Below are 13524 nucleotides of genomic sequence, written 5' to 3'. Positions count from 1 at the left end.
GTGGCTCTGCTCCTGGCGTCCACGCTCAGAAGCCATCTTAGAAGACACACAAATTTCAGCCAGTCGTCATACTCCACAGTGGAGGTGGTCTGCAAGAATCTCATAGCCAGGTCTTCAAAAGTGGACCCCGAGCTCAGATTAAATCGAGATATCGCCGGCTCCATTCCTGCTGAGATGACTGTCCATCGGTGGTCCGCGTCCAGTGTGAAGTAGTCACTGGTGTATTTGGCCTGGTTGAGAAGATGATCTCCAGGCTGACCAAAGAGATGACAGATGGTCTCCATGCTGTTGCAAAGGGAAATGCAATCAAAGAGGTCGAATCCAAAGAAGAGGTATGCGATGGTACATCCCAGCGACCACATATCGATGGCCTCCGACAGGGGGAGGCCCAGCGTCACCTCTGGGGCCCGGTAAGCCTCGGCCTGCAGGGTCATGCCCGCGTGCACCGATGTTATTGGGTGGGCCAAGCCAAAATCGATCAGCTTGACTCGGAAGGGCACGTGCTTGTGGTCCACGAGCATGACGTTGTCAGGTTTCAAGTCCGTGTGAGTGATTCCTAAAGCCTGGAGGGCCTCAAACGCCATCAGGAGCTGCGACATGACCGGGCGGATTTGGTGGAGATTCAAGGGTGTCATGTTTCGCTCCGTCATCAGGTCCTCCAGGCTCTTGTCCAGCATCTCAAAAACCAGACAAGGAAAGTCCTGGAAGATGAAGTGCTCTATAAACCTCACCAAGCTGTTTCGGTGTTTGTCCAGGAAGCGGATCTTTTGGAGCGCCTGCACTTCTTGGTTGAAGTTGCTCATGTTGCATCTTTTCAAGAGCTTGACCGCCACATGATCCGATGTGTTCAAGTTGAGGCACTTGGCCACTATTCCGAAGCGTCCCTCTCCGAGAATGCTTAAAAGCTGGTAGCTGTAGTTCTTGCTGGAGAAGACCTCGTGGCAAACAGGATGCAGGCAGTCATCCTCCAGAGATAACGCTGACATGTTGGTATACGTAAACTCTCCTTGACCCTCACAACCATGACAACGATGACAACACTGCAGACCGCGGCCAGCAAGAGTACGCCGCGCACACAACTCCTTTGTCCACGATGCGCAACATCTTTGATGTGCGACAACAGCGGTCATGCGACTGCGCCGTTTGGCTTTGAGCACTCAAGCGATGATGTCACAGACTGCACGTGTGGTGTGATGACATCACTACGAGTGGATCCGTTTGTGAAAAACGTTAAGTCATAAAAAATTCATAATAAAAAAAAAAAATTTGCAGATGCAGCAGCGGCATAAGTCCCATGCAGCCCACCACCACAGCTTCAGAAAATCCTAGGGGAAACTCTGCACTATAAAACTAACTCCCAATTCTTTTACATATTTGAGGCTTTTTCATAAAAGTAACACTGTAATTACATTTCCTGGTAATAACATTTATGGAGTAATTTTCTTCCTAATTCAATTACTATTTGGGGAAAGTAACTACTATCTATAATTACTTTTTTAAAAGTAATTTGCCCAACTAAACTTCGTGTTTTGTTTATAGTAGGTGTTTAGTGCACATGATGACAGTGATGTCATTGTTTAAAACACATAAAAAACCTGCAAGGATCTGATGAAAATGCTGTCATGTATTAGAATACCCGACTGACTTGACTGCACACCTGTTGTGTTCCTCCTTTTAGAAGGTGGATTAGAAAAGCAAACAGCCTCGTTTTCAGCTCCGACTCAACATGGAGCACTTGGACTTCTGAACTAATCGCCGCATTTTAAAAAGTCATTCTCACTGTCTGCTGGGCATTCCAGCCCTAAGTCGTTAGAGCAGACGACTCAATGCTTCCAAATGGCAGTCACTGCTGGCCCCGCCCACTGTCAGCATGAATTGTCTGCATGCTTTGAGAAACGTTGTTGGACAAGCACTGTTCACTGACCTTCTCATCCAGAGCAGACTACTTTCTCGTGTTTTTTTCTTCCCTGGAGGACATGGTCCAACTCACTGCTGTGTAGAAAAGTCCATTTTTTGTCAAATTTGCTGTGAAAACGAGACGGTAGCTCCAGAAAGTGTAAGAGCAATCATGTCAGAATTGCAGCTGTTGCCAGGCCGTCAGTTGACATTAGCAGCCAATTAGACGGTCTGTCTTCTCTCCCAACACAGCCATCACATCCTCATCAAACATCTCTGACATCTGTGAAAGAAAAGCTCTTCATCATCAAATATGATTATGACATCAATAATATTTTTTTTGTCCAAACAGATGAGTAAGCATATACGTAAACATGCAGAAAGAATCTTCAGTGTGGTGGACATACTGTAGGAACAGGAGGACATGAAGGCATGTTCAGACAGTTGTCTTTGGGCGGATTAAACACAATCACAAGCGTACGTGATGAGGAATAACTGCCATGGATGTGCCAGGCCTTAGTCTGGACTCCAACACATACACACACACACACACACACACACACAATCAACCCAGCGACGCCCAAACACACCCTAATCTCCTGTGATCCCACAAAATGAGGTTGGTCATGTTGGGGCACCTAAAGCCTGTAAGCTGTTCATTGGTTTTTAATGCTGGGTCCAAAGGGTTAACATGTTTAAAAGTGACACAAGACAGCTAAACATAGACATATGAAATAGAAAATGCACATAGTTCAGCTCCAAATAGAGCAGAAGCAAAGTGAAGAAGGTATAAAAGCTGCTGGTGTCTTGTGGAGGGCGATGTTGTGGTCTCACGTCTATCAGCAGCTTCTCACGGCCGACTTTTCTTCTGTCAAACTTCTAAACTTCTTTTGAAGATCAGCAGCACTCGGGTGAGTGTGACGCGACTCATCCCAGACTTCATTCTTAGCTACTTCTGTTTGTCCTCAGGCTAAAGGTGGCGAGAGAACATGAGTGATGCCGACATGGAAATATTTGGAGTGGCTGCCGCCTACCTGCGCAAAACAGAGCGAGAACGAATCGCAGCCCAAAATGTGCCCTTTGACGCCAAAGTGGCCGTCTTTGTGCCCGACTCTAAGCACGAGTATGTTAAAGGCAAGATCAAGAGCCAAGATGGAAGCATGGTCACCGTGGAGAAGGACGGCGGCAGGGTGGGCTGAGGTTTTATTCTCATTTGTCAATCTTTTGTTTTCACTGAGATTCCAAAAAAACCGGCATTTTTATTATTGTGCTTGTACAAATGTACACTAACATACTGTTACTGTTAACATTTTGGTCACTACTCAGCTACACCACAGGCTCAAAATATTAAAAGCAACTCAATATGAGGCAGTACAGTTGTACAAGCTCAATAATAAAAATATTAGCATTGAAAAACTGTATGTGCGTGTTGCAGTCAATTACTGCATGTCCATCACTAACATAGAACACACATAGAACATAGAAAGTATTAAGAAGGATCTCACGCTCCAGGTGGTCACACTGCACCAGGATGACCTTCGCCCCATGAACCCACCAAAGTTTGACAAGATAGAAGACATGGCTCTGCTCACACACCTCCATGAACCCGCCGTGCTCTTCAACCTGAAGGAACGCTACGCCGCCTGGATGATCTATGTGAGCAGCATCAACACATGAGCAGCAGCCATGCATCTGGTGGTTCAGCTGTGGTGTTTTTGTCTTGATGGTTTTGCCAGACGTACTCAGGTCTCTTCTGCGTGACTGTCAATCCTTACAAGTGGCTTCCCGTCTACAACCCGGAGGTTGTGGCGGGCTACCGTGGCAGGAAGCGTCAGGGGGCCCCCCCACATATCTTCTCCATCTCTGACAACGCTTACCAGTATATGCTCACAGGTGACAGGTGTTGCGTGGCTTTGGTGTGGAAGAATGAACTACAACAGAGGTACCCCCCTTTCTCAGAACAAACATCAGTGACTTCTGGCCTCACAAATGCTCTTCTCCATGGTCTTCTGGATCTGGAACAAAACATTCTGGAATATTTGAACAACCCAGAATGTTCTTTGATATCAGTAAATCACACATCAAGATCAATAACATCCCAATGTCCTTTCTTTCTACAGATAGAGAGAATCAGTCAATCCTGATCACGTAAGTTGCCTTCATGGTGGCCTCCTGATGTCTTGATGATGTCATCATTGTGTCTTTGTGGTGTCTTCGTGATGTCTTCATGGTGTCTTCATGGTGTCAGTGGAGAGTCTGGCGCTGGCAAGACAGTCAACACCAAGCGGGTGATCCAGTACTTTGCAACAATTGCATCTGTTGGAGACTCGAGCAAGAAGGAGCAACTTCCTGGCAAAGTGCAGGTTTTTTTCCTTCATGGGTAGATGTTTAATCATCGTAAAATATTGGCTGAGTTTGATTGCCTCTCTGCTAGGGAACACTGGAGGATCAAATCATCCAGGCCAACCCTCTGCTGGAAGCTTTTGGGAATGCCAAGACTGTGAGGAATGACAACTCTTCTCGATTTGTGAGCTCCAACTCAAAACGTGTGATCTGTATGATCTGTATGATGTCACTCCCACTTCTGAGAGCAACAATCACACATCATTATGAGGAACCTACAAGATGATTAAAAATCTTTCTGCAGGGGAAATTTATTCGCATCCACTTTGGAACAAAGGGCAAGTTGGCATCAGCTGATATAGAAACATGTACGTTACACAATGTAACACGATGACACAATGAATGAGTCGATGGCGTAATCAATATTTCTTCTCTGGCTCCATGTCTGATAAGACCTGCTGGAAAAATCCAGGGTGACCTTCCAGCTTCTAGCTGAGAGGAGCTACCACATCTTCTACCAGATCCTGTCAAACAAGAAGCCTGATCTCATCGGTAAAAACTAATTTATGAGGATGTGAGATGAAGATGGTGAGACTCTCTCTGCCCTTTTTTTTCTGCAGAGATGCTGCTGATCACCTCCAATCCTTACGACTATCCCTTCATCAGCCAGGGCGAGATCACTGTGCTGAGCATCAACGACTCAGAGGAGCTGATGGCCACAGACGTGAGTCAGCAGAACAACTGTATGTACTATGTTGTGATTCTACTAGAGCAGGTGAAACACTGAGTTGTTTCCACCAGAGTGCCATTAACATCCTGGGATTCACCATGGAGGAGAAAATTGGCATCTACAAGCTGACTGGAGCTGTGATGCACAACGGAAACATGAAGTTCAAGCAGAAGCAGCGTGAGGAACAAGCAGAACCTGACGGCACTGAAGGTGAGTCAAGCAAAACTTTCCTCTACAGTACATTAACAAGACCCCCACGTGTCCATGTGACTTTGTCCATACATCCCATAGTGGCTGACAAAGTTGCCTACCTCATGGGGCTGAACTCCGCTGACCTGCTGAAGGCGCTGTGTTATCCTCGAGTTAAAGTCGGTAACGAATACGTGACCAAAGGCCAGACGCCTCAGCAGGTACTCAACATGTCAAACCCATGAACATACAAACACATGACATGACATTATGCTTTGGTTCTCAGGTGAACAACGCTATGGGCGCCCTGTCCAAGGCTGTCTATGAGAAATTGTTCCTGTGGATGGTCACCAGGATCAACCAGCAACTCGACACTAAACTCCCAAGGCAACATTTTATTGGTGTACTGGATATTGCAGGATTTGAGATTTTTGAGGTAATGAGTCAGCCCTATTAGACATCAAGTTAAAAAAAAATTTAAAAACAGATGTTCCTAATGTAACATTTATGCCAGATGAACAGTCTGGAGCAGCTGTGTATCAACTTCACCAATGAGAAGCTGCAGCAGTTCTTCAACCACCACATGTTTGTGCTGGAGCAAGAAGAATACAAGAAGGAAGGGATCGACTGGGAGTTCATTGACTTTGGCATGGACCTGGCAGCCTGCATCGAGCTCATTGAGAAGGTGCATCACTTCTCTCCTACCTCTCATATCTGTTAGCTGACATCAGAAAAGTCATGCATTGACATTTCTAAACACATTTCAATAATTTCAACATCAAAATCACCTTTTCTGCTATTTCTGAGTAAATGTATTTTCTAGTCTGAAATAATTTGTTCATCACATTCCATCAATAAAAACTGTGTTATGCAGCCACTGGGTATTTTCTCCATTCTGGAAGAGGAGTGTATGTTTCCAAAGGCGACAGATGTGTCCTTCAAGAACAAACTCTACGATCAGCATCTGAGCAAGCACAGCATCTTCCAGAAGCCCAAACCTTCCAAAGGAAAGACTGAGGCTCACTTCTCCCTGATGCACTACGCCGGCACAGTGGACTACAACATCAGCGGCTGGCTGGAGAAGAACAAGGACCCGCTAAATGACAATGTGGTGCAGCTGTACCAAAAAGCATCCCTAAAGTTGCTCTCCCAGCTCTTTGCAACGTACGCCTCAGCTGACGGTCAGTTCTCTTTCATGAAATCAAGGAGATATTCGAACAAAAACACATTCTGTCACTGTACAGTTGTTGTTGTTTCTTTGTTTTTGTAGGAGCTGATGTAGTCAAGAAAAGCTACAAGAAAAAAGCTTCATCCTTCCAGACGGTCTCTGCACTTTTTAGGGTAATAAGATCAGGTGAAAGTGTCACCTGGTGGTCTGATAGATGACAACTGATGACATTTGACCATAATCTGATAAAATAAATGAATGTATGATACAAACATGATGCTGGTTTTGTGGACCTCTGCACACGATTGTTGCCTGTTTCTTTGATGACCTCCTCAGGAGAACCTCAACAAGCTAATGGCAAACCTCAGGTCCACACACCCGCACTTTGTCAGGTGCATCATCCCCAATGAGACCAAGACTCCAGGTAAGAACACACAAGACAAGTGTCTGAAGACGAGATGACAGAGGGATTGTTCTTGCAGGGTCAATGGACCACCATCTAGTTCTGCATCAGCTGCGCTGCAATGGTGTGCTGGAAGGTATCAGGATCTGCAGGAAGGGATTCCCAAGCAGGATCCTCTATGGAGACTTTAGACAGAGGTACCACATCTGGTATGATGACATATGCCACAACCCCCCATTAACTCTGGACTATGTTTACTGCAGGTACAGGATCCTGAATGCCAGTGCCATCCCCGAGGGACAGTTCATCGACAGCAAGAAAGCGTCAGAGAAACTGCTCTCCTCCATCGATGTGGACCACGCCCAGTACAGATTTGGATGTACAAAGGTGTTACTCAGAAACCTTTGCTGCTCCACTAGAAGTTTCTTCCCCTTTCGCAATGATGCTAATGATTCCTTGCAGGTCTTCTTCAAAGCTGGCCTTCTGGGTCTTCTGGAGGAGATGAGAGATGAGCGTTTGGCCGTGCTGATGACTCGGATCCAGGCTGTTGCCAGAGGTTATGTCATCAGGCTAAAGCTCAAGGAGATGACAAAGAAAAGGTCTTTTGAGAAACTCATTTGCCAATTTATTAGGGACAGCAGCCTATGTAATGAGGTTTTCTGTCATGAGGGTGACTTCTGTAAAGCAGATACCGTGCTACCTTGTTTTTTGTAGGATTATATTTTTGCCGATTATTGCCCAAATATGTCGCGGTTTCATACGCTGTCTCGGTTATTGGAAAGACTTCTTGTTTCTTTTTTCTCCACTCTGCAGAGATTCCATTTTCATCATCCAGTACAACATCCGCTCCTTCATGAATGTGAAGAACTGGCCTTGGATGAGGCTCTTCTTCAAGATCAAGCCTCTGTTGCGGTGTGCAGAGGCTGAGAAGGAGATGCAGACAATGAAAGAGGAGTTCTCACACCTAAAGGAGGAGCTGGCGGGGTCAGAGACACGCAGGAAAGAGCTGGAGGAGAAAACAGTGGTGCTCATCCAGGAGAAGAATGACCTTCTCCTTCAAATCCAAGCAGTGCGTGAACACACCACCTACAAAGCTCACTGAAAGAAGCTTTCATTTGGGTGCTCTGTCCAGAAATCTACAACAAAATTTGAATTTAGTGCAGAACAACCAGGAAACAAATTTGTAATCAACTTTCAAATTACTTTTGAGAATCATTTTGCAAAACATAATTTTCGTGAAGCTGGTGGTGGCTACAGCCAAATCTCTAAATCCAAATCTGGCCCATGTCCCACAGGAACGGGAGAACCTATGTGATAGCGAGGAGAGGTGTGAAGGTCTGATAAAGAGCAAGATTCACCTGGAGGCCAAAGTCAAAGAATTGTCTGAGAGGATAGAGGACGAAGAGGAGATCAATGCTGACATCACCTCAAAGAAGCGGAAGCTGGAGGATGAATGTTCCGAGCTCAAACGTGACATTGACGATCTGGAGCTGATCATCGCCAAAGTGGAGAAGGAGAAACATGCCACTGAAAACAAGGTGCCGACCTGTCAAAAATCCTTGGAGAACATGCCATCACTGAAGGTCACAGCTCAGGCCTTTCTCTTTGTAGGTCAAGAACCTGGTAGAAGAGGTTACAACTCTGGAGGAGAACCTGATGAAATCCTTCAAGGAGAACAAATCATTGCAGGAGGTTCACCAGCAGATGCTTGATGACCTCCAGGCTGAGGAGGATAAAGTAAACGTGCTGATGAAGACCAAGATCAAGCTGGAGCAGCAGGTTGATGATGTAGGTATAATTTGTTTCAATCTTTGTAAGCTTATTGTGTGAGGTGCATTATTGTTTCTCTCCATCAGCTGGAGGGTTCACTGGAGCAGGAGAAGAAGTTGCGAGCTGAATTGGAAAGATCTCGGAGAAAGCAAGACGGAGACATGAAGCTGTCTCAGGAGACCATCACGGACTTGGAGAATGAGAGGCAGCAGATGGAGGAAAGACTTGTTAAGTACGCAGTTTAGTGTCTTCTATTCACATTCAACTCAAGTTATATTTGTGATTATTACATGGTCAAGGGATCATTGCATGAGCTTCTAATGTGACAGAAACAGCCGCTAACACTGAAGAATGAGATGGTAGCAATGCATGAACAAAAACATTTGTTATTTTTCAGAAAACATTTAGAAATCAGCAACCTGCAGTACAAAATCGAGGATGAGCAAGCCCTCACCACTCAGCTACAAAAACAATCAAAAGAACTTCAGGTTTTTAAGACTCTAGACATACTTCAACAGTGGTCATTGCTGAAGGGCTTAAGTGTATTAAATGTTTACTGCAGGTTCGTATTGAGGAGATGGAAGAGGAAATGGAGGCAGAGCGCTCCACCAGAGCCAAAGTAGAGAAGCAGAGGTTAGATCTCGCCAGGGAGCTGGAGGAAATCAGCGAGAGGCTGGAGGAGGCCGGAGGCGCCACCACCACTCAGGTAGAAATGAACAAGAAGCGTGAGGCTGAATTTCAGAAGCTGCGCCGCGACCTGGAGGAGTCCACCCTCCAATACGAATCCATTACTGCAGCTCTGCGTAAGAAACAAGCCGACAGTGTCGCCGAACTGGTTGACCAGATCGAGAACCTGCAACGAGTCAAGCAAAAAGTGGAAAAAGAGAAAAATGAGCTGAAGATGGAGATGGAGGACATGGCGAGCCATGTGGAGAGTATTGTGAAGAGCAAGGTAAGAGACTGTCATGGCTGGCATCACTAATCAGTTCCCTGCACTGACGTGACTCTGAATGTTTAACTTCCCAGTCTAACCTGGAGAAGACCTGCCGGTACCTTGAAGATCAGGCAAACGAGTACAAGACCAAATCTGATGAAGCCCAACAAGCGCTGAGTGATTACACCACACTCAACGCGCGGCTGCAGACAGAGAATTGTGAGCGTCGAGATGCGAAACCTAGATCTGGTTAGAGGTTAGAGTAACAGTTTGAAACCTGCTTGTGGTTTTTGTAGGTGAACTTTCCCGTCTGCTGGAAGAGAAAGAAGGTGCTCTCGGCCACATGAGCAGAGCCAAATCTGTCAGCGGTCAACAAATTGAAGAATTGAAGAGGCTTCTGGATGAAGGGGCTAAAGTTAGTTTGTTCTTTATGAGGTTTGATCATATTTGGTATGTTTAATATGCTATACATCCTCTAAGCAGATGCTAGATCTTCTGTTCTCGGCCATTTGGAGAGGGTGCCCCAATATGCTATGTGTGTTTTCAGGCAAAAAATTCCCTGGCCCACAGTCTGCAGTCTTACCGCCATGACTGTGAGCTGCTGAGGGAGCAATATGAAGAGGAGCAGGAGGCTAAAGCTGAATTACAGCGCTGCCTCTCCAAGGCCAACAGCGACGTGGCCCAGTGGAGAACCAAATACGAGACGGACGCCATCCTGCGCACAGAGGAACTTGAAGAGGCAAAGTGAGGACTATGCATTGTTTTTTGCCTCATTGCGGTTCTTCCCCTCATACTGTTCCTGTGGGGTCCACAGGAAGAGGCTGGCCCAGCGGCTGCAGGAATCCGAGGAGCTGACAGAAGCAGCAAATGTCAAAAGTGCATCACTCGATAAGAGCAAGCAGAGGCTGCAGGCTGAGGTGGAGGACCTCATGGTGGAGCTTGAAAGGTCAAATGCAGCCAATGCCACCTTGGACAAGAAACAGAGAAACTTTGATAAGGTATTTGGAAAGCAGGGGACAACTCCGATGTCAGAACCAAGGTTTCATTTGTAGAAGTTCGTAGTTCATTCGTAGCTTCCCACACTGGTAGGTCCTGTCTGAATGGAAGCATAAATATGAGGAGAGTCAATCGGATCTGGAAGGGTCTCAGAGAGAGTTCAGAGCCCTGAGCACCGAACTCTTCAAACTGAAGAATTCATACGAGGAGGCCTTGGATCACCTGGAGAGCATGAAGAGAGAAAATAAAAACCTTCAGCGTAAGAGTGACACATCTCATTCTCTTTGTTGGAGATGTAGCGATGGTTACTCTCACTCTATCACTCAGAGGAGATCTCGGACATCAGCGAGAACATCGGACAGTCGGCTACAATGATCCACGAGCTGGATAAAGCCGCAAAACAAGCTGAGCAGGAGAAGAAAGACACTCAGGCGGCTCTTGAGGAAGTTGAGGTTTGTGGCGATCTCATCACATGATCCAAATGATCCCTACAGGGTAGTTATTATTCTTTTTGCAGTCTTCTCTAGAACATGAGGAGGCCAAAATCTTGCACCTTCAACTGGAGCTCAACCAGATCAAGTCCGAAGTGGACAGAAAGGTGGCTGAGAAAGACGAAGAGATTGACCAGCTGAAGAGGAACCACCAGAGAACTGTGGACACTTTACAGAGCACGCTGGAAGCTGAGACACGCAGCCGAAACGACGCAGTTCGGGTGAAGAAGAAGATGGAAGGGGATATAAATGAGATGGAGATCCAGCTCAGCCAAGCCAATCGCCAGGCGTCTGAGGCCACGAAGCAACTGAGGAACCTGCAAATCCAGTTGAAGGTTTGCATGATTCTTGTAGAAAAGCAAAGGGATCACTCGTCTGAACAAAATGTTTTTGTGTCAAGGACACTCAGGTCCACCTGGACGAGGCGCTCCGCAATCAGGAAGATACAAAAGAGCAACTGGCCATCGCTGAGCGACGCAACAGTCTGATGATGGCTGAGATGGAGGAGGTGAGGACGGCACTGGAGCAGTCAGAGCGTAGTCGCAAGCTGGCTGAGCAGGAACTGATGGAAGTTAGCGAGAGGATTCAGCTGCTGCATTCACAGGTGAGGAGGTGGTATGAATTATTTTTCATTTGCAAGCTTCTTAAAAGATCTCCTTGAGTTCCTTGGAGTAAATTATTATCTTGATGATGCAGTAGTTGTATCACTGTTAATATTATAATAATTGTAAGAATGTGCATCGAGCAGAATACCGGACTACTGAACGCTAAAAAAAAGACGGAGACTGAGTTGGCTCAGCTACAGTTGGAGATTGAGGACATGGTCCAGGAGGCGAGGAACGCTGAGGAGAAGGCCAAGAAAGCCATCACAGATGTAAGATACATCGCTCTTCTGTCAATTAAACAAGGAAGTGGTGGAGAAATTAACTTGGACAATGCCTTCACTCAGGCTGCCATGATGGCCGAGGAGCTGAAGAGGGAGCAGGACACGAGCGCTCACTTGGAGAGGATGAAGAAGAACCTGGAGACCACTGTTAAGGACATCCAGCTGCGTTTGGATGAGGCAGAGCAGCTAGCTCTGAAAGGAGGAAAGAAGGAGCTTCAGAAGCTGGAGAACCGGGTAAGAGTCCTTGACAAAAAAGACAAAAACAACAGACGAGTTCAACTGTTTTTTTGTTCAGGTTCGAGAGTTGGAAAATGAATTGGAAGCAGAGCAGAAACGTGGCAGTGAGGCCATAAAAGGAGTGCGCAAATATGAGAGGAAGATTAAAGAGTTGACTTATCAGGTCAGAAGGACATACTCAGCTTCACGGGTGCTCCAAAGAGAGCCCCAAAAAATCATACTCCCTTCTCCTGTGTTTCAGAGTGATGAAGAAAAAAAGAACACGGTGAGGCTTCAGGATTTGGTTAACAAGCTGCAGCTGAAAGTGAAAGCATACAAGCGCCAGTGTGAGGAGGCGGTGAGTTGTCAAGAATTATGTAACTATGACATCACTTGATAGTAGTCTGATGTCTTTCCCCGTCTTCCGCAATCACAGGAGGAAAAAAACAGCATTCATGTGACAAAGTTCCGCAAGGTGCAGCACGAACTGGAGGCGGCTGAAGAGCGAGCGGACGTCGCAGAGTCTCAGTTGAATAAACTACGAGCTAAGAGTCGTGACATTGTTGGAAAAGTGGAGTAGAAAGCTGCATGATGTTCCACTCATGTAAACATTATTGTGGTGAAACTGTAGTCTGATAATTCTAATGACACGCCGAGAAGTATTCTTTGAACAATATGATTATTATTATGCCTGTAGTTTGCATCATACTGAGAGCTGTTTCTAATACAGTCAAATCTCGGTTTTCAAACATCGTCGTTTTCAAATGATTCCATTTGCCTTGGTTCTCCTACACTGTCTCGGTTATCGTACACGTTCTGTATTGCATGTAACAAAGTGTTGTATTTGTGTTGAATCTTGTGGTATTAATAAAGGTGTGAACGATACTCCCAGCATTGCTTGTTTATTCAGCCATCTTGGATCACACACCCAACCCGATATCTCACACTACTTAGTGTCATTTTGTAGTTTTCATTCCATTTGGCAGACTCAAATGAAAATGTTACACAAAGTAGTCAGTTTGCCGCATCAACAATAATTTCCATCCTGGCCAAGAATGAAGAAAACAAGGAAGCTAATAGGAAAGGGCTAAAGGTGTTAACAAAACAGACGATGGAAGATGTTGAGAAGCTGTTGTTGGTGTGAATCCCTCCCACCCCACAATTTTCAAGTCTTCAGTAAAGGTAAAGGTTCCTCATTTATCGATATTTCATATTGTTTTCTGAATGTAAAACTAGTTGTTCACTGTAAAATGTATTTTTTGTTAATATTTTTGGTTGTCTGGAACTAATTAATTTGATTTACATTATCTGCTATGGGAAAAATGGCTTTGGTTTTCGTATGACATTTTGGAACAAATGAATAACGAGAGCCCACTGTACTTGCACCACATTTTAAGGTCACTCAAATTCCTTAAAAATGTTTTGTTCTCTTAATAGAAATGATCAGAAAGCTTTACACTTTACTAACTTTACACTTACTACTTTACTAACTTACTTTACTA

The 13524-nt window shown here is 45.4% G+C and overlaps 1 protein-coding gene across 8 annotated transcripts; it reads left to right on the top strand.

Annotated features, from left to right (window-relative positions):
* The first annotated feature begins 2614 nt into the window (after nucleotides 1-2614).
* LOC129170680 (myosin-8-like) lies at nucleotides 2615-12871 on the top strand. 8 transcript variants are annotated; one of them, XM_054758474.1, is made up of 38 exons: nucleotides 2615-3059; nucleotides 3373-3552; nucleotides 3633-3789; nucleotides 4017-4044; nucleotides 4145-4259; nucleotides 4331-4423; nucleotides 4544-4607; nucleotides 4693-4791; nucleotides 4860-4963; nucleotides 5041-5179; nucleotides 5261-5379; nucleotides 5445-5594; nucleotides 5673-5843; nucleotides 6033-6339; nucleotides 6429-6499; nucleotides 6663-6750; nucleotides 6809-6926; nucleotides 6993-7116; nucleotides 7192-7328; nucleotides 7543-7798; nucleotides 8025-8267; nucleotides 8341-8517; nucleotides 8586-8731; nucleotides 8897-8987; nucleotides 9062-9451; nucleotides 9526-9652; nucleotides 9730-9848; nucleotides 9981-10177; nucleotides 10248-10431; nucleotides 10523-10688; nucleotides 10757-10881; nucleotides 10947-11255; nucleotides 11321-11524; nucleotides 11669-11794; nucleotides 11870-12040; nucleotides 12102-12206; nucleotides 12285-12380; nucleotides 12459-12871. In XM_054758474.1, the coding sequence occupies exons 1-38, from the start codon at nucleotides 2886-2888 to the stop codon at nucleotides 12600-12602; spliced, it is 5814 nt and encodes a 1937-aa protein (XP_054614449.1). In that variant the 5' UTR covers nucleotides 2615-2885; the 3' UTR covers nucleotides 12603-12871. The 8 variants fall into 8 exon arrangements, with proteins under 8 accessions (XP_054614449.1, XP_054614452.1, XP_054614451.1 ...); XM_054758477.1 differs by having other exon boundaries at nucleotides 2615-3065; nucleotides 3409-3552; XM_054758476.1 differs by having other exon boundaries at nucleotides 2615-3086; nucleotides 3409-3552; nucleotides 4145-4253; nucleotides 6432-6499.
* The last annotated feature ends 653 nt before the right edge of the window (nucleotides 12872-13524 follow it).

This window comes from Dunckerocampus dactyliophorus, chromosome 18 (genome assembly GCF_027744805.1).
Source record: "Dunckerocampus dactyliophorus isolate RoL2022-P2 chromosome 18, RoL_Ddac_1.1, whole genome shotgun sequence".
NCBI lineage: Eukaryota > Metazoa > Chordata > Actinopteri > Syngnathiformes > Syngnathidae > Dunckerocampus > Dunckerocampus dactyliophorus.
This window is presented reverse-complemented; position numbering and strand designations above follow the sequence as displayed.